This window comes from Xiphias gladius, chromosome 6 (genome assembly GCF_016859285.1).
Source record: "Xiphias gladius isolate SHS-SW01 ecotype Sanya breed wild chromosome 6, ASM1685928v1, whole genome shotgun sequence".
Classification (NCBI taxonomy): Eukaryota; Metazoa; Chordata; class Actinopteri; order Istiophoriformes; family Xiphiidae; genus Xiphias; species Xiphias gladius.
Window position 1 is genome coordinate 5,930,318 of NC_053405.1, and position 17,837 is coordinate 5,948,154.

At 44.6% G+C, this 17,837-nt stretch overlaps 1 protein-coding gene across 1 annotated transcript; it reads left to right on the forward strand.

Annotated features, from left to right (window-relative positions):
• The first annotated feature begins 252 nt into the window (after positions 1-252).
• On the forward strand, positions 253-11,151 carry zmat3 (zinc finger, matrin-type 3). The gene is made up of 6 exons (XM_040128510.1): positions 253-370; positions 5,730-6,463; positions 6,561-6,701; positions 7,680-7,846; positions 8,187-8,290; positions 10,888-11,151. Exons 1-6 carry the CDS (start codon positions 253-255, stop codon positions 11,094-11,096), a joined length of 1,473 nt encoding a protein of 490 aa, XP_039984444.1. The 3' UTR covers positions 11,097-11,151.
• Positions 11,152-17,837: the final 6,686 nt, after the last annotated feature.

Here is a 17,837-nt window from a genome sequence, read left to right on the forward strand (position 1 = left end):
ACATTTAATGGGAAAAAACACATGCAGTGTTTTTACCAGCTGTGAATGTGCTTCTTAGGTCGCTGACTGTTCACTGTCCGCGTTTCGCTCGGCTCTGGAAATCACCCCTGCGCAGACAGCCACGGTGTCTGAGCATGTGGTGTTAGGGACTGTCATCCTGCTTGCACGCCCGTTTTTTCTTTTTTTTTTTTTTTTTTTTTTTTTTTTGTGGGGGGGGGGGGGTTGGGGAGCTGGCGAAGGGATGTGACAGCGATGATGCAGCTGAAGAACGGGGATGCAGCGTACTACCACAGTGCAGAATACTGCAGAAATTACACTTCGCCGCCTGTCAGCTACGGTGACAGCAACCATTATCTTGCCCGATTGCCAGGTAAGGAGAGGCTTGCCATTATGTGACCCCCCCCCTCCCCCAAGAGAGTCTTGTGCGCTAATGTGCAGGGGATGGAGAAAATCCGAGCGGAGACATTTGCAGATGGCACGGGGGAAGGTGGATGCTGAAGCCGGGTTGCCGTGGTGCTGCTGTCATGTAGAGGGGGGCTGCACCAGCACCACCATTCTGTGCAGCCTAGAGAGCGCGGATGCGGCGGTGCAAAATCCGAGGTTGTCGAGTTACTCTGGCGGTCTCCTCGCACTGTAGGAGAGCTCTGTGTCTCACGCTCCGGAGGTCGGGGGGGACTCCGGGCATGAGCCGACGTCTGACTGTAGGTTTGTAACAGTATAGCCTCATTGCAATATTCGCTTTCATCACTCGAGCATGGCAGTCGATCAAGCGGTCCCTGGTCAGGGCAGGCGAAGAAACAGAAGCCGAATCATTGCTGCTCCCTCCACTCGAGCCCTGGCACCGCTTGATCCGCACAGCTGATGGTGACATGTGGCAATTATACAGTAAGTGTTTCTTCACTGCACCTGCACGCTCCTTCCTGCCGGTCTCGAGGGGGGGGGGACCCGAGGGGGCCCAGCGTTGTGTCGCGGTCCCGAAAGCGAGACCCCTCCGAGACCGGTCAGTGCGACCGGTGGTGATACACTCACTTGTGATCTTAGTGATTGTAATGATTTGGAAATTGAATGCATGTGGCGCTGGAAAAGTACCCAGTGAATTCATCAATCAACGGGGGGGGTCGTTCGAAGCAATAATCAATAATTGGAACATAGTCTATAGCGAGGTATGGATATTTACCAGTCGATACAGTAATAGCAGCCTAATGCATAGGCCCGGTGTCCTTAAAGGAGAATAGCGCTCACTTTGCGTTAATTATTAAAGTTAAGCCCACTCTTCTCCAGAAGAGGAGCTAGGCGGACGAGATTCGAACCTCCGGGGCTACTGAGACATCGAGGGCGGGAGCCTCGCCCCCGCTGCACTTGTCCACTCGCCCGGCGACGCGGGTGGAGCGGACGCGGGAGGCGCGTGTGCCAGGCGCGACGCAAGCAACGCGGCACGGCGAGAGAGACTCCGGGGGGGGGACGAGCGCTTGGCCTATTTAAGAGATTCTCAGTGGAGGCCGTGAGATTACCAGGCTCCAGGACAGAAGTGATTTTTTTTTTTTTTTTTTTGCGTGGCTTAGTTTTAAACCATCAAACCGAGAACCTTTGAGTAAGGCTCCAAAAAAAATCTGAGAAGTGATGAACTAATGAATAACTCCTAAGGTAGTTTCAAGTGAGGCATTTATTTCCCCCCAGCTCTGGCTGTTTCTCTTCAGACTTGGAGAACAATGTCCTGCTAAAATTATAATGAGCACAATTGCGTTGTCAGTCCAGAGAGCGCTTGCTGCCCTGTGCTTCAGAGCAACGTTACATAAGCCTGCTTTTGATTTGCAAAGTTGATTTTTGTCAGCTCCAAACCCTGACACGCAAAACAACAAAGGCTTTTTTTTTTTTTGACTTTGCAGCAAGGTGCAGGCCTGGACTTTGTGGGCCTGGATCTGGGTCTCTGAGGGGAGGCAGAAACTGATCTTGGCCTACCTTCATTCGGCGCAAGCTCACATTAAAACTGTAGAAAGGTAACAGCCTGAAAATGGAAGTGCGAAAACGGGCGGTTTTGGTTGTCTGACACCTCTTGCCCTTATGTCGAAGGAGGACCAAAAAGTCAGTGTTTGAAATTCTAGGTTTGAGTAAAGGTCCAGCGCAAGTCATCTCCTCATTATGTGGTATAATTAAAAGCTCTGCCTCGATGTTCTTAAGAGAGGATCCTGTTTTGCATCGTAATAGGGAGAAATATTTATTCATGTTTCATCTTATTGTAGACTAAGGACCATTCGCAATCTGCACTCTCATAGCCAATAAATTAAGGTTTTTGTGGCCGCTTCTGAGTTTTTTTCCTGGACCGTAAGGGGCACGTCCTGCTCGCCTACATTGTCACCTGTAGGCCGATATTAAGTCAGTCATGAGTCATCACTGCAAGATTTCCTCCCCCTGTTAGAAAAAAGCACATGTGCTGACAAATGTAATCAAGAGGCACATTGTTTTTAAGCCCAGCCCCCCCAGAACCAATAAGTCATTGTTCACATCTCGAAGGTAGAGGCAAAAATTAGTCATAGACGGCCCCACCTAGAGTCTCGTGTGTGCAAGTAAACGTAGCAATCGCAGATCTCTCTTGTTTATGTGGTTCATTTATTCAATTGCCTCTAAAGTGCCTTCAGAGAGGGAGGAATTAATTGAACTGCAAATGTCAGCAAGCAAAAGGAGTCGTAAAGCTGTTTGGTTTTTTTTTTTTCTATCTTTGAAGTCCAAAAACAGATTTAATGTAAGGGTTTCAGCAGGTGACCGTGTTTTAAGAGTTTACTTTAATGACGGAGCCTTGGAAATGCGGGGCTTCGAGTCAGGATTGTAGGGAAAGAGGTCTTGAAAAGTCTGTCGGTTTAGCCTAATGGTCTGAGAGGCGCAGAAGATGAGACTGAAGTGCGGGATGAACATATCTGAAGACTCAACATTGACAGTGTAACACTAGCAAATGGATGGAAATTTACCCTTAAAGAGGTACCTCTCTTGAAATGAGACTGTATCACCATCATGCCAAAAACCTAATGAGGACATGATATCTTGATGCAACATTATTTTCAGAGGAAAGAGACGACGCACTATCACAAAGATTTGAAGGGAGAACAGGTCAGGAAAGAAAAAGTACTGTGCAGGGAGGCAGTGTTGGGAAAACAGCTGACAGCAACAACTTCCAGCGTTATACAAGTGATATACAGTAAATGCACATGTAGTTAAATAGTCATATCTATTGTGTGGTAACAGAGTGCTTTCTCTGAACTGCTTAATGGATCATATCAAGCAAAAAGGGGTCAGTTGTCCTGCAGTGAGGTTTCCGGGCCGTCTCTATCGGGGTCGAAAGGTTTCTCACGAGGCTGCTGCCAGCGAGATGGATGATGTGCAGCATGTGGACCTTGATTGGTGGATCCGGCTCTGGATGGCGTTAATAGTGATTGTTGAGCAATTAGGCTTTTTTTTTTTCTATTGGTCTCGCTCGACACCGACAGCACAAAGACGAACATTTGAAGCACAGATTTACTCAAAATGTCTTTTTGTCATAACTTTTTGGCCCCGTTATAAAATTAATTGTCCACAGTACATCAGTTTATTTTACTCATGCATGTTCTTATTTTGTCTCCATCTTTGTTGCTAAAGCTGTCCTTGCTGTGGTGTTTCTGCGCCGCTTTTCCCACAGATCCCTTGTCAGTCCAAGTGTGTCCCGAAGTGTGGTGTCTATTTACTTGGATTCTCCTTTTGACGAAGCTTGAGTATCTGTTATAACTGCTTTTCTTAGTCCACTTAACGCTAACTCAGTCCCTCTATTTATTAAAAATACATGGATGGTGCTCCTCTAAAAGGACGCCACAGAAAATTTCCTTAAAAGGAGCTCCCAGGAAGAGCAAGTGTAAAAGCTTTCATGAGCACGATATGTTGAAACAGCACATAATGACGCTAAGCAGTGAAAGTTATATTTATTTAAATGAAAATAGTAAAGTTGTTACTCTACTACTGTATAGGCAACACATTCCACTCCGCTGAGTCTCTGACAGTCTCATCTTGCAGTTGACAGGACTATAGTAAGGTCAGCGCCTTGTCTAGCATACCTTTCTCCTGAGGTCAGCCAGGCCAGGTGACAGATGGGCAGCCAGACAGACTGGACGGACAGACTGACAGAGAGCAGCAGTCGGAAACACAAACACCCCCGGGTGTTATTTTGGGTCCATGAATCACTGCCTTTGGGCGTCCGATTGGATTCCAGATGAAAGCCTCCAGCACAGCGCGTTTTGACACAGCTGTTGGCCTATTACTGACCTGACATTATATGTGGTTACACACAAACACACACACGCACGAAACGGAGCATCAGAGCGGCACAAACGAACACACACAAATCAACAGAGTGCCATTCCTAATATCATGCTCTTTCTTTCTGTTTTTCTTATTTATACACTCCCATGCCTACCACGCAAACACAAACACACACACACTCAGCCTGCTCGAGCAGTCACACTTCAGGCTGTGATCTCGTCTGATCAGCGAGGCTTAAGGATTTTATTGTCACTGTCTCTGTTTGCGTTTGTGTGCGCGCGCACGCATGTGTACGTACCGTCCTGTATGCATGACTGCTGGCGCTGCAGGCTCTGCCTAATCTTCCTGATGCCCACTGGAGTATGAAGCTCCTCTGTCCCAAAATGTGTTTCCATTCGCTCATCTCCCCAGCCTCAGGGCTCCAAGAAGTAAAATGCCGTCTCCTAGTGTCACTGTTCATTGCTCATTGGATTTTTGTTGTATAATAGTAGAGTTCCTTCTCACTGTCCGTTTGATGATCACAATATCTACTTCAATCTGTAGTATCTGAGGCATCATCAACAGTCTAACCCAATGCAATACATGCAGTATTTTTTTTTTTTCCTTTTCCAAGGAAGTGACATAAAGTTTATGTTTTGGTTGTTGTTTGTCTGTTAGTAGGAAACATATTATCCTACTAGTAGGAAACATATTTACAGATTTCAATTCAGTTTAGTGTAAAAGATAAGCAACATGGGCCCCGTTTCTGGTGCCATTTCTAAAGCACTTTTATGCAACTTATGAGCTGGTTATCATTGACTCAGAATTAAACTTTTCTAGATTCCTTGCATCAAGACGACTCTGCCAGAACAGGCCATACTCATGTCCACCTCAACAGATTTTCTGCAAGTGTAATGTTTTTGCGCCGCTACAATGGGTATTTTGATGCAGACCCCTCGTCAAGATGTCGGAACCAAATTTTCATGTAAACCCATCGAGTAATTTTTTTGAGACATTTCACTCAGCATCACAAATGCCAACCACATTATGGTGCTAGAGGAAAAGGCCAGGGGATCATAACACATTAGGAATCATTTTATGTAGTTGTTGAGATATTTCAGTCTGGACCAAAGCATTGGACCGACCAACCGACTGACATAGCCATCCATAGAGCCAGCTACCATGGCTGAAAAATTCTAAGTACTTTCTATTATATACGTTTTGAATGCTGTCTAGTTTCTTTGAATATAGTAGTGCTCATGTTCATACAAGCGTTTAAAAGCCATCAAGGCCATCAAGACTTAAAGCAAAAAAATGGCATGCAATTAAAAGAGTTCATTCGTGTATTATTGCCGTCATGTCTGTCTGAATCAACTTTGTCTTCCTTTGTATGAAATTTCTTTGATTTGTTATATCTTCCCATGTATAAAAATAATGTATATGTGTTTTATTGTCTCTGATGTCCACAGGCCCAGAGAACATGTTGAAGCCTCCTCTGAGTCTCTTCAGCCATCCTCAGCAGCCTTTCCAACGCATGGACTCTCTGCACCAGCTGGGTCCTCCGCCAATGGCGCCTACGCAGCCTCTTGGCCCTCCACCCATTGCCCCTGCTCAGGCAATTGGACCCCCAACTATGGCTCCCACCCAGACTCTAGGGCCCCCTCCCTTAAGTGCTACTCACACATTAAGGCCTCCCCCCATTACCCCACCACACAGCTTAGGCCCCCCTCCAATGACCCCAGCTCAGCCACTGGGGCCCCCACCAATGCCACACACCTTGGGGCCCCCACCTGTAGATCACACACAAGCAATCGTGCCTCCCACCATGGACCTCACACAACCATTGGGGCCGCATCCTCTGAACCCCGCACAAGCACTGGTGCCCCCACATGTAGTTGCCGGACGATTCCCCCTCCCTCCCAGCCCCCTGTCGTCCCCTCCTGCTCCGGGCCCTGACCCTTCACAGCTGCCCCCGCGGCCCCCAGGACCAGCTCACATCCCAGCTCCGGTGTCCGGCCTCATCCCCGGTCATCTTCCGGGTCAGGCAGCCCCAGCCAGTGAGCAGCACCAGGATGAGGGCTCTCCGCTGGGGATGGAGGAGCAGGAGGACTCTCTGGGGCTGGAGGAACTGTGTAAACCGCTGTACTGTAAACTCTGCAACGTTACCCTCAACTCGGCTCAGCAGGCACAGGCTCACTACCAGGTCAGTGGAAATACACATCGACACATGCGGCGCATGTAGAATATTGATACTGTACGTACATGAACACAAAACTGGCTCTCTTTATCTGTCTGTCTAGGGGAAGAACCACAGTAAAAAGTTGAGAAATTTCTACGCTGGCAGTCAACAGCCACCAGCCATTAGGATCCCAGAAGTCCTCGATGTGGCTGGCCAGACAGCCCTAAGCTCAGGATCCAATGACGGTGACGCAGGCAGGCAGGTCAGGCCCAAACTTAGCAACTCAGCACCGACCTGCCTAATTATTGCAGTTTTCTGTTTAGGAGGTGGGTGTACTGCTGCTGAAGCGGCCAATCCGCAGATAGAGGTCGTTTACCTCTGCGGAGGTTTTAGGGAACTGCAGAGTCACTCTGCTTCATTTGAACAGTGGAAACTCACATCCTCCTCTCGCCGCTGGAGAATTTACCGTTCTTTTCTCAGTCTAACGGCACCTTGAAAAAGAAAATACCTCCTGCATCTGACTCATTTTCTTTTGTCAGCGCTACCAAGAGTTAGATCGAAGGTCCAACTAAAAGCAGCAACTGAACATGGATTATGAAAGATCAGAGGCACGATGAGAAAAGGACAAGGGAGACGAAATAATAAGGGGCCAGATGTCTACTTACTATATGGAGATATAATTCAATGAAATTATAATATATTATACATTTTATTGTAATGCTACATTCTCTCAGGCTTTAAGGATTTATCGTGTTGTTGATGCACTACTACTATGTTTGTGCTTCTGTCATTGTTGCTCACTTTGGATAAAAGCATCAAGTAAACATACAAACCAATAACAAATCTGTCCGAATTGTACACCCAAAATGTAAAATGTAAAATGTACACCACAGGAAATGTAGTTCTTCGTACCTGCAACTGTCCTTGTTGCACATGTTTGAATTTACGGAATAAGCCTTAATAGTGTAAGATGATAGGCAACATAGCCTGCAAGTGTCTTTTAAATATGTCAAACTAATAATATAACTATTTTGGCCTTTAGTGCATGGATTTGTGATTTCTTTCATGAATTAATGACTTTCACCAGTGTATGTTTTCCACTTGAAAATCTTAAGAAATTATGCAAGCAGTTTTTCCCTTCTTCCCACCGGCACTAAACATGTCTTTCTCCTCTTTCTCACTGTTTACTCCCAAACTCCTCTCGCCACAAACACTGCATTGCTTTGTCCTGCGTCTGCAGGCGCTGTACAAGGGGGCGACACGGGTCATCTTGGCCACAGAGAATGACTATTGTAAGCTGTGTGACGCTTCCTTCAGTTCACCAGCAGTTGCACAGGCCCACTACCAGGGCAAGAACCACGCCAAGAAACTGCGGCTCGCCGAGGCCCAGCAGAACTCCAATAACATGTAGGAAACTTTTTTTGCTGTATTAGCGGCCCCATCCTCATTCTGCTTTGTGCAGGCTCAGCATACAGTGTCACGTTAAAGCAAATTCAATGATAAATACAGTCTTTGTCACCAGATATAAGTTACTCGGGAAACGGTCTGGTCTTGGACTTGATCACCTTAATAAAGTCAAAGTCAAGTTGCAGTTTGAGGAGAATCACCTAAACTCATAGCTGGTTTTTTCCCTTTTCCTAAATAGCCATCTAGCCATGCTGATAATATATAAGATAATAGTAGTAGGGATTTATTCACGTTTTGGACCAAACTGAAGTTATTCTGACTCTGGCTCTGCCTGTTACAGGGAAGGCAGCAACGAGGCAGCGCCAAGAAGAAACAGGAAAGATGGCAGTGAGTACAGACTGGTGAAAAACCGCCGCAGCCCACAGCTATCTGCCTCCATGCCAGGTAAAATATTTAGAAATATAGTAAAATCAGAAGTCAATATCAGTATAATTTAGAGTCATAAATCATTACTGCTGGCTGGATCTAATAAACACTCAAGGTTAGAGCCATCCAATGTCAGTCTTCAAAATGGCAAAACAAGGTCTGAAGTTATTTTAAGCCGTTAGTAATCAAGTCAAAGGGTTATTCACTCAGGCTATCTGTGTGTTGCTGTATTGTGTTACAGATATTACAGTATGGCAGTGGAAACTGCAGTAGCACCGTGTCCGCCTCAAAACTGTGAGAGAGAGAGTCACTGACATGGGCCTACCTGCAAAATCCTGCGCAATTTTGAGCTGTTAATGTTATACGGATACAAAATGGCCATGTATGTGTACATATGTGTGTGTGTGTGTGTGTGTGTGTGTGTGTGTGTGTGTGTGTGTGTGTGTGTGTGTGTGTGTGTGTGTGTGTGTGTGTGTGTGTGTTTATATATATACATTCTGGCTACTCAATTTTTTTAATAAACACTCTTGGGGCAGAGAGAGAGAAAAAAATCAGAAGCAGTTCTTCCATATACTGATGTGTACGTCAGTGAAATTAGCTGCTGCAGCTGGCTAAAAAGATACGGCGAAAACGAGAAAAAACTCTTAACATTCGATTCCTAAGACTAGACTATCACATAAGGAACATCTGTACGGAAAACAAACTTACTCAGGGGTATCATGAAAAAGTCAGCAACTGGCTCGTTGAAGCGCTGGCTACCAGTGGACACACTATTTTCAGCAGCCTTTGAGGGCAGCATTTTCATTTGCTGGATAGTGCAGAAAATCTTTTATTGGATTTATTCACATAAAGCGCCATCGTTTGATTTCATGTTTTATACTCTTACATACATCTACAGATACAGAGACGGTAACGTTCGACTTTGTGCCGACATCAAGCAACCAACTCTTTCTTGCCCTGTTTCATTCCACGTCCGTCTTCCTACAGACAAAAACACTAGCACCTCAGCTCAGTATAAAAGAGGATAAATCGTACATCAGAGCCAACTCACTTCCTCTCACACTCTCTCTCACTCACTCTTTCTCACACACACACACACACACACACACACACACACACACACACACACACACACACACACACACACACACCACAACGTTCTGCTGATTTAATCAGTTTTCTTGATGGACAAACCCCAGAATAGCTGCTCTCTCTCCTGCAGTTTCCCTCTCGCTATCTTTTTATCTCTCTCCCTATCTCCTTCTCATTTTTCTGCTGTGTTGACACACGCACACACAGACACAGACACACACACACACACACACACACACACACACACACACACACACACACAAACAACTAATACTCTTTTTCCAATGATCCACCACATTGTATTCCCGGACGACTTTGTGCTTTTCCTTCTGTGCACTCTGTTGTATCACACATGTCAGTGATGTGATGCGATGCTGGTCTGTGTTCAAAATCAGTTGCTGTAATGCTGTCCCCAGCCTGAGAGTCAGTGTGTTCATGTTCATGCTTAAATGATTATTGGATTAATCTATTTTAGTAATCAATTATCTAAGCAACAAGAGTCTGCAGTTATTGCTAGCAGCTCTGTGAGGCTTAGGCACAGCAGTATTTTGAGCTAAATTTTAAAATCAGCATGCTAACATACTCTCGTTTACAATGTTAACATTTGAATGTGAAGCAGGTATAATGTTTATCATGTTCATCATTTGCATGTTAGCATTCTAACATTTGCTAATTAGCACTAAACACAACGTGTGGCTGAGGTTGTTGAGAATGTCATTAGCTTTACGGGTATTTGGTCATAATTGACAAATTCAATTTTGACCTGACGGTTGTACTAGATGAAAAGTCAAGGGGGCAGAGTTACTACAATTCTTCCTGAGGAGGTCATGGTTGCCGATACCAAATTCAAGGCACTCGGTCCATAGGCTGCCGAAACATTTCACCCAAATCCACAAAGGTGAACCTCACGGTGGCGCTAGAGCAAGAGTCAGGTGATCACCAAAGTCATTAGGATTCATTCTCTGGGGAACATGAATGTCTGTACAAAATTTCATGGCGATCCATCCAAAGATTGGTGGGATATTTCAATCTTGAACGCGGTGGTGGACCAACAGACTGACTGACAAGGCCATCCATTCAGCCATTCTGCTAGCAAGGCTAAAGATGCCAAATATTTGCTGGTTCTAGTTTCTCAAAAATATGAGCTTTTTCTGCTTTTCTTTGTTTTATATGATTGTAAATTTGAATATACGTTTGGTTTTGGGACTGCGGGCCAGACAAAACAAGAAATTTAAACATATAACCTTGGTTGTGATGTGTATTTTTCACCATTTTCTGACAGTTTACGCACAAAATGATCATAAAGGATTAATTGGGAAAAAAAAGACAAATAATTAATAATTAAGACAATAATCTGTTGCAGCCCTTCATCTCATATCATCTTTGCCAACCATTAGTCCTACATCCGAGTATCCTTCCAGCTCTCATGGTAGATAAATTCGAAATGAATCAACTTCCTAATATGTAGCTACTGAAAGCTTCTTCTGTCCTGTCCGTCATCTCTCATCTCTCTCTCCCTCAAGGGCCGTACTACAACCCCAGACCGAGGCAGCGCATCCCCAGGGACTTGGCCATGTGTGTGACTCCCAGTGGACAGTTCTACTGCTCCATGTGCAACTGTGGAGCCGAGCAGGAGACAGACTTCAGGCAGCATCTGGAGAGCAAGCAACACAAAGCTAAAGTGTCAGAGTTAAGATACCGCCACGAGATGGAGAACCTCGGCTACAGCTAAGGGACACGTGAGGAGAGGGGGGTAAGAGAAAAGACAGAGAATAGAGCGGGACAGAATGGGTGGAGAGACAGTTCAAGACCAAAGTGCAGGAAAGCAAATACTGCCCCATGTTTGAGGGCCATATTTAGTGATGGGATTAGCCCAGATGGCCTCAAGATCTTGTTGCAATTCATTTGATATATGGATCAAACACTTGACCTAAGCTATGATTGGATTTGATGAATCTATTTGATGTAGCCATTACTCTTGTTTTGAAAATCAGGAAACAAATCAGACTGATACATGTGTGCAGGAAACAGGAACTGTGCGTTTGAGAAAATGGTGGATTTTTGACTTACAACTTTCAAGACGTTTTTTAGGCACTGAAATGAAATCACACTTTTGACCCACAACCTCTTATCAGACTCTTTCTGGTCAACTCTCCTCCAAGGCTTTGAGCGGGTTGCATCCTGACAGGATACAGGTAAATGCAAATGAATTGCAAGTAAATCTTGAGCTTGTTCAAGCTGCAGGGAGAGGACTAGTGGTGCACAGGGATCCAACAGGACAGGAGACGAGGCACAGGAACGCTCGGGAAAGACAAGGACGCACAGAGAGAGAAGGCAAAATGTGGAAAATAGAGCAAAATTGGTGGTAGAAGTAAAAGGCAGGAGACAAGCATAGAGCCAAACACTTTAGGTCAGAACAAGTCTCATTCCGGGGAAAACAAGCATCACTGAAGAAAAAGGTTTTGGTTGGAGACTTGTTTTTCAATTCATGTGTGTGAATCACCCCTATAGGTATTTTTTTTTACAGGCCCTGCAGCACTTAGTGACCGCGGGGCACAATAGAGCAAATTCAGCAACTTTATAACCTAACACAGGTAGTAAAATCCAAAGTACTATTTGCTGATTTAAACGCAAACAAAGCACAACGAACATCATCTGGTATAAACAGTGTTACACGAATCGGTAGCCTTAGCCAACCTCTTACCTTCTTGGCGTGTATCAGGCTAAAGGCTGAGCCCGGGCTAGCCTCGTTTGTGCCTTTAGTGGGAATAAGGCTAAAGAGTAAGCTCTGGCTAGCCATTTGGCAATATAGCAGAAACCAATCCACAGAACTGATTGGGTTTCCCTATAATCTGTGTCATCTTTCTTCTCGTAATAAATCCAGACAAATCTTCAAATTACATTATATATGTAAATATAGTATGATATACATGAATACTATTGATTCTTTGGTTAATGTTAGCGTAGCATATATTGTAAATACTCATAATCCATTTAATAATTATCAGGAATCTTGTACAAAGTGTGAACTGACTGAATGTCTACCTATCATCCCTGTATGTTCGTGTGTAGATTTTACCGTGGGCCCTCCATACCACTTGGGGTGGTGCCTTTGTTCGTTGGTAAAGTAACTCTGGTACCATCCGTCTGTAGTTGAAAAAGCTGCTGGCCTCATCATATTTGACTGTGTAGGAGGACCACGTGCCAGGAGAGGCTGTTTCTGGAGCTAAAAACCCTCTTTTGAGGCAGAACACAAGCTGAGTCTTTGTCTTGACAAACAGCCAAACTGGCATTGCGAGGACATGTTGGAACCTCACAGTGATGCGTGCAGCCGAAAGCATTTAACTCCAAACTTCTAATTAGTTTGCAAATTCAAATGAACGTGTGCAGAGCTTATGGATGTTTCTGGTTGTAAAACATATCATTTAATTGCCCCAGTCAGTCTTGATTCCCAGAGGGGACGTAACCAGGTTTAACTGCAGTGTTGAAACGGCTGCAAAGGGGAGACATGGATTTTGTCTGGATTTGCATCCAGGTCGGTTTTTTTTTTTCTCTTCTTCTTCTTCTTTTTTACCCTGGATGACCCAGGTCCAGCTGTTTTTCAGCCCATCCTGAAAGAGATCAGTTATATGTAATTTGAATCAAATTTGATTTTCTGCTTATTTGATTTTGTGTTCCAGTTCAGTGGTGCTGAGCTGAACACAGTGCAGTCACAAGGCATTTGAAGTTACACGGTCACACTTTAAATGAGTAAAAGTGCGCACTGTGCCGTTAGCTCAACTGCATTCGGAGAAAACATCGAATCTTGTATTTTGAATAGTTATTTACAGATTTATGATTCTTTAATCCTTCGAATAGACAAAAAGATTTTATTTATGCCTCAAAAGATCATGTTATGTAGCGGTTTAAAGTATTTTCCATCTTGGTTTTCAGATGCCAATGTGTTTCACCTATACAGTATACAAGAACAGAGTAAATCCGTCATTCGAAAGCCTCCCGTTTCACTTTAAATTTGGTTGTCTAACTCTTCCAGCAGAGCAGCGGTGCACTCACACATGCACAAACACTCCCACATAATGCAATCAGTCGAAGGGCCGATCGGGTCGCAAAATGAGATGTGTCATAAAGTGAAATGAAAGCAGCATCCCGGCTTTCTCTGTGGTCGGTTTAGTTGGTTGTGAGGAGAGGCAGCTGTTTACATCTCACATTTGTCTCTGGAGCACAAACCCACAACTGATCTCACACATGAAGACACTCAGGAGAATAGCACTGTGAGGACGATGTATTGGGGTGTTCAGGGATTTATAAATGGGGTGGGGGGGGGTGGGGGAAGAGAGGGAGAGACAAACAAAAAATAGAAAAAATAAAATGCTTGGCCGTTTTATTAGCCCACTGTGCTGTAAGGTTTACTCAAAACAGAACAAAGAGGAGCTGATGAAAGCAGAGCTGTAACCAGAGCTGTTGGCGAGACACAGCTAGTCGAGGACATCCTCCCGTTAGACGGAGCTGCAGTCTGTTAATAGCACTCCTCTACCTCCTAGAAATAACACTCTTTTTGTCTTACATGAAAGCACCGGCGGCTTAGCCTTTTATTGTGTTGACAGCCTCCTGGATTTATGACAAGAGTCACACTCCAAATGCAGCTACTGAGCACCTTCAGCGAGTTCCAATAAATAATAAACTGCAAAGACATGGAGCAAATGAGGAGATCGTCGGAAACGAACAGGCTCCCACAGACTTGGCCTGCAGAGCCTTTAGGGTACTGTAGACAGCAGTCAGGAAACCGTGTCTCTGTTCAGTCATGTGTTTGGAACCAGTAGAGCAGTGGCTCCCTAAGCTTTTTGGCTTATGGTCCCTCAAAATGTGACAATATCAAGTTGAGACCCCCCCACATCACAGGTTAAGGCCTTAGTCTGGACACGATTTTGTGAGCAGCGGAACCAAAGATTGATATTTCTTGGACAGATTCATTTGAACAAGGCTGGATACCCCCTGGGCCCCAGACGCTATATATATCTGGTTTTTAGGACGTTTATTTTTTTAGTTCGTGTTTCCCTCACAAGGTGCAGATTCTTACATATACCGCAAAGTGCAGCGCCGGTTGGCTTCTGTGTCTCCGGACAAGTAATAAGGCTGCCACGTCGGCTGACTGCACTGTGCTTAATGGGAACTCGGAGGTGAGAGGATACTTACAGAATTTACAAAGGATGGCGGGCGGGGGGGTCGACACGGACCCAATAGAACGTTTTTGCCCTGAGGCCCTGTATTTGAAGACTACAGAGGCCCTGACATTATCCAGTGTTTCGGAGGGGAAGTGAGGGGAAGAGGCAGGTGTCAATCCAACGGTATTTTAAACAAGAGTATTTCCCTTGATTCAAGAAAAACCTTGAACCCAGCGGGCTTTAGTTGAACAGAAATTAAAAAGCCCGAAATAGCATAGGTAATGCAGTTTGCAGCTAATGGAGTACAGTGTGCTAAAACCACTGGTAAACTGCCCACTTTATTCAAGACTATTTTTGGATGGATATTGGCGCAGTGAAACGCCCCTTTTACATCCAAGGATTCTTCACCGGTTGCACAAATGTTTTGAGCCATTTAAAGCCAACAAAAAATCAAGAAACCGCTGTGGTAAATGAAGGCATCCATATACAAACACACGGCCAGTAACTGTCAACAGGTTTAATATTTTGGCAATCAGCGCTTTTATTTGCTCTGTGTTCACTGAAATCGAATCCTGCTGATTGCATCGATGCTTATAAAAGGACTGTTTAGTTGTTGTTTGGTCTGATAATATGTTTTGAATAGTCCAAATACCAGGGGTACTGCTTCTGTTTGTTCTTTTCTAACTGTTGGTAGAGACTATAACGGTTGGTAACTATATTATACTGATAAATGTGGGTTTCACTGTTATTAACCAATGCTGTTATCTGACGCTGAATGACGTGTTTCAGCACCATAAGTTATAAGTTGATTCTGCAGTGCTTTGTTGTAAACGACAGAGAAGTGTTAACATATTGCACCATATAAATTGTATCTCGTTTATTTCGTGCATGTCATACTTAATAACTGTTGCGACGTTTCTACTGTTGAGAGAACATATTGCAGCGAGGCCTGTTCAGGAACGGTCTACGAGGTGTACGTGACTGGTTGGTTGGCGATGTCTGTATGCTGTGCTGAATCTGCAAAGGGGCCTTGGGGAGAATCACGGTTTTGCACTGAATATAAAAAGACAATAGTGTTTATAGAGAAAATTATGCTATCATATGTTGCTTAGCTCGAGTGAACACTTTGTTACCCTTGTCATTATTTGCCTCTCAATAAGTTTAATGCTGATGTTTACAAGGCGAGGAGTCGAAGCTGTTATGGATGCGTATCGTATTTGTAATGCTGTGTGTTTATCCATGTGTTGCACTGTTGGACTGATCGGACCAGGGCGGATGGGCAACAATGTGCGGTTGAGTAGAAAGGAAAAAAAACGAAAAAATTACACAATAACTTGCGAAATCGGACAGAAATGATTATATAAAAAGATGATTATCCAGTACCGCAATGAAATCAGAGGCCACTGATCGGATTTTGACAAAACAAAATCCGATCCGGTGGGACCTTGTAAAATTATCAAGTTTTTAAGGACTGAATTTTATTGTCGACACAGTGTATGGCTGTGGCTTCGTACTCTGTACACAGAAGAGGGTTTGAAATGTCAAACTAGTCTTTTAAAACCATGTGTTTTGCCTGCATATACTGTATGTGCCTGTCCACGGCAGCTACAGTGGTTTTTTAGTGTTGTTTCTCATTCAAATCCTATAGAATGGGTTATGCTTGCCTTACATAAAAGCCCATGTACCCTGGTCTGCAGAGTGAGTCAGTGTTGTACACTGACAGAATTCAGGACACCCCCCACCCCCCAACCACCACCACCCACCCCCACCCCCCCATCTACTGTCAGGGGCCCCATACCTCCTAGCAGCGCCCCTGCAGGACAGTATATACTCCTGTACTCTCTGTGAAAACCTCAGCACACTTTCAGTGCCTCTGAACAATGTTGCCAATATACCACTGACTGACTGGATGGATGCCTGGACGAGTGACATACCGACTTCTGAGGCTGTGTGCGTGTGCGTGTGTGTTTTCTGACAGATGAATAAACGTGCAGATGATGTAAACAACCGAGCCGAGTCGATGATTATTACAGTGAATGTATGTGTCTCATGCGTTCTCCTCCGCGGCTCAGCCCCCACCGCCCCGGGGGGAAATAACCGTTCTGTTAGCTGATGCAGCCACTGGCTCACAGGGAGAAGGCGCTCTCCGTAGCCTAGTTTCCACTGCACTGATAACCAGGATTCACTCATCACACTCGTTACCACTTCTGCCTAAGAAAGCTGTTCGTGTGCCCCTGGTAGTTTTTCAGGATGTCCTCAAAAGCCTCACAGACAGGTCGTCTGAAATGTGCCGTACTGGCCTCAGGTTTGAGTGATTACTTTTAAGTGATGGTCCACAAACTTGGAGTTCTGCCACTGGGTGGTTCTTTTATGTTTGTAACTATGAAATCAGTGCTCGAATTTGGCCGGCACGCAGTGATATGGAGCAGCTTCGCTTTAGATGTCTGTCCAGCTTCCTTAATACCCAGTACTGCCACTTTTTAATGAATGCGGGTAGGTAATAAGGGTATAGATTTGTTGTATGCGTTGGGTAAAATAAACCTGTTCCCTACTCAAACCAGCAATGAGAGGGGGCAAAAATAAAAGCATAGATTTTATTGCTCTCCCCTCCAAAATCCTCTGCTCCTAAATGCACATTTTTAAAAACAATTCAGACACTTTACTATTACATGGGAATTTTGTACCTTTATATTAATAATTCTTCTTCTAATAATTCTTAATTCCCTAAATGCTGCAGGTGCACTGATACTGATTTAGAATTCAGCACCTTTCGTATTCAGTTCCAATAACTGGATGAAACTAGCAGATGAACGGAGACCAGAGACTTATTAGTTCAGCCATGCAGTACCGGCTCACAGTTCTGCGTCCGTCCGTGTGGATCAGAAAGACTCGGTGAGCGTTTGCGCCGAGCAGACAGTTGAAGCAGATGATGCACAGTTCGCTCCTTCGCCCAGACCTCGAGACGAACGCTTCCTGTAAGAGCAGACTGAACACACACGCACACGGCGAAAAAAAACTGACAGAAATTTTTCTTAAACTATCCAGTAAAACCAGCATCCGAAAAAAAAGTTGTTGCCAGGCACATACATTATATATATATAAACTGTATAACAAAGGAAAAGCATGAGGGGCAAGGGCTTCCCAAGCAAGTGTTGTTCGTATCTCAGATATTTTTTTAATGGGCAAAAATGGCAATTCATCCTTGAGGACTGTGGGTCAGGAAGGCAAACAGTTGTTTAGACATCTATGGGGAAGTGATGACCCCTGTGTGGAAACTGGAGTTTTCCTGGAAGAGACGCAGAAACACACAC

What these genes read in the sequence shown, in the direction of transcription:
- zmat3 (XM_040128510.1), top strand. Translation starts at nt 253, where the DNA reads ATGATGCAGCTGAAGAACGGGGATGCAGCGTACTACCACAGTGCAGAA. An exon ending in TTATCTTGCCCGATTGCCAG is followed by an intron (nt 371 to 5,729) that starts GTAAGGAGAGGC and finishes TGATGTCCACAG; the next exon opens with GCCCAGAGAACATGTTGAAG. An exon ending in GCTATCTGCCTCCATGCCAG is followed by an intron (nt 8,291 to 10,887) that starts GTAAAATATTTA and finishes CTCTCCCTCAAG; the next exon opens with GGCCGTACTACAACCCCAGA.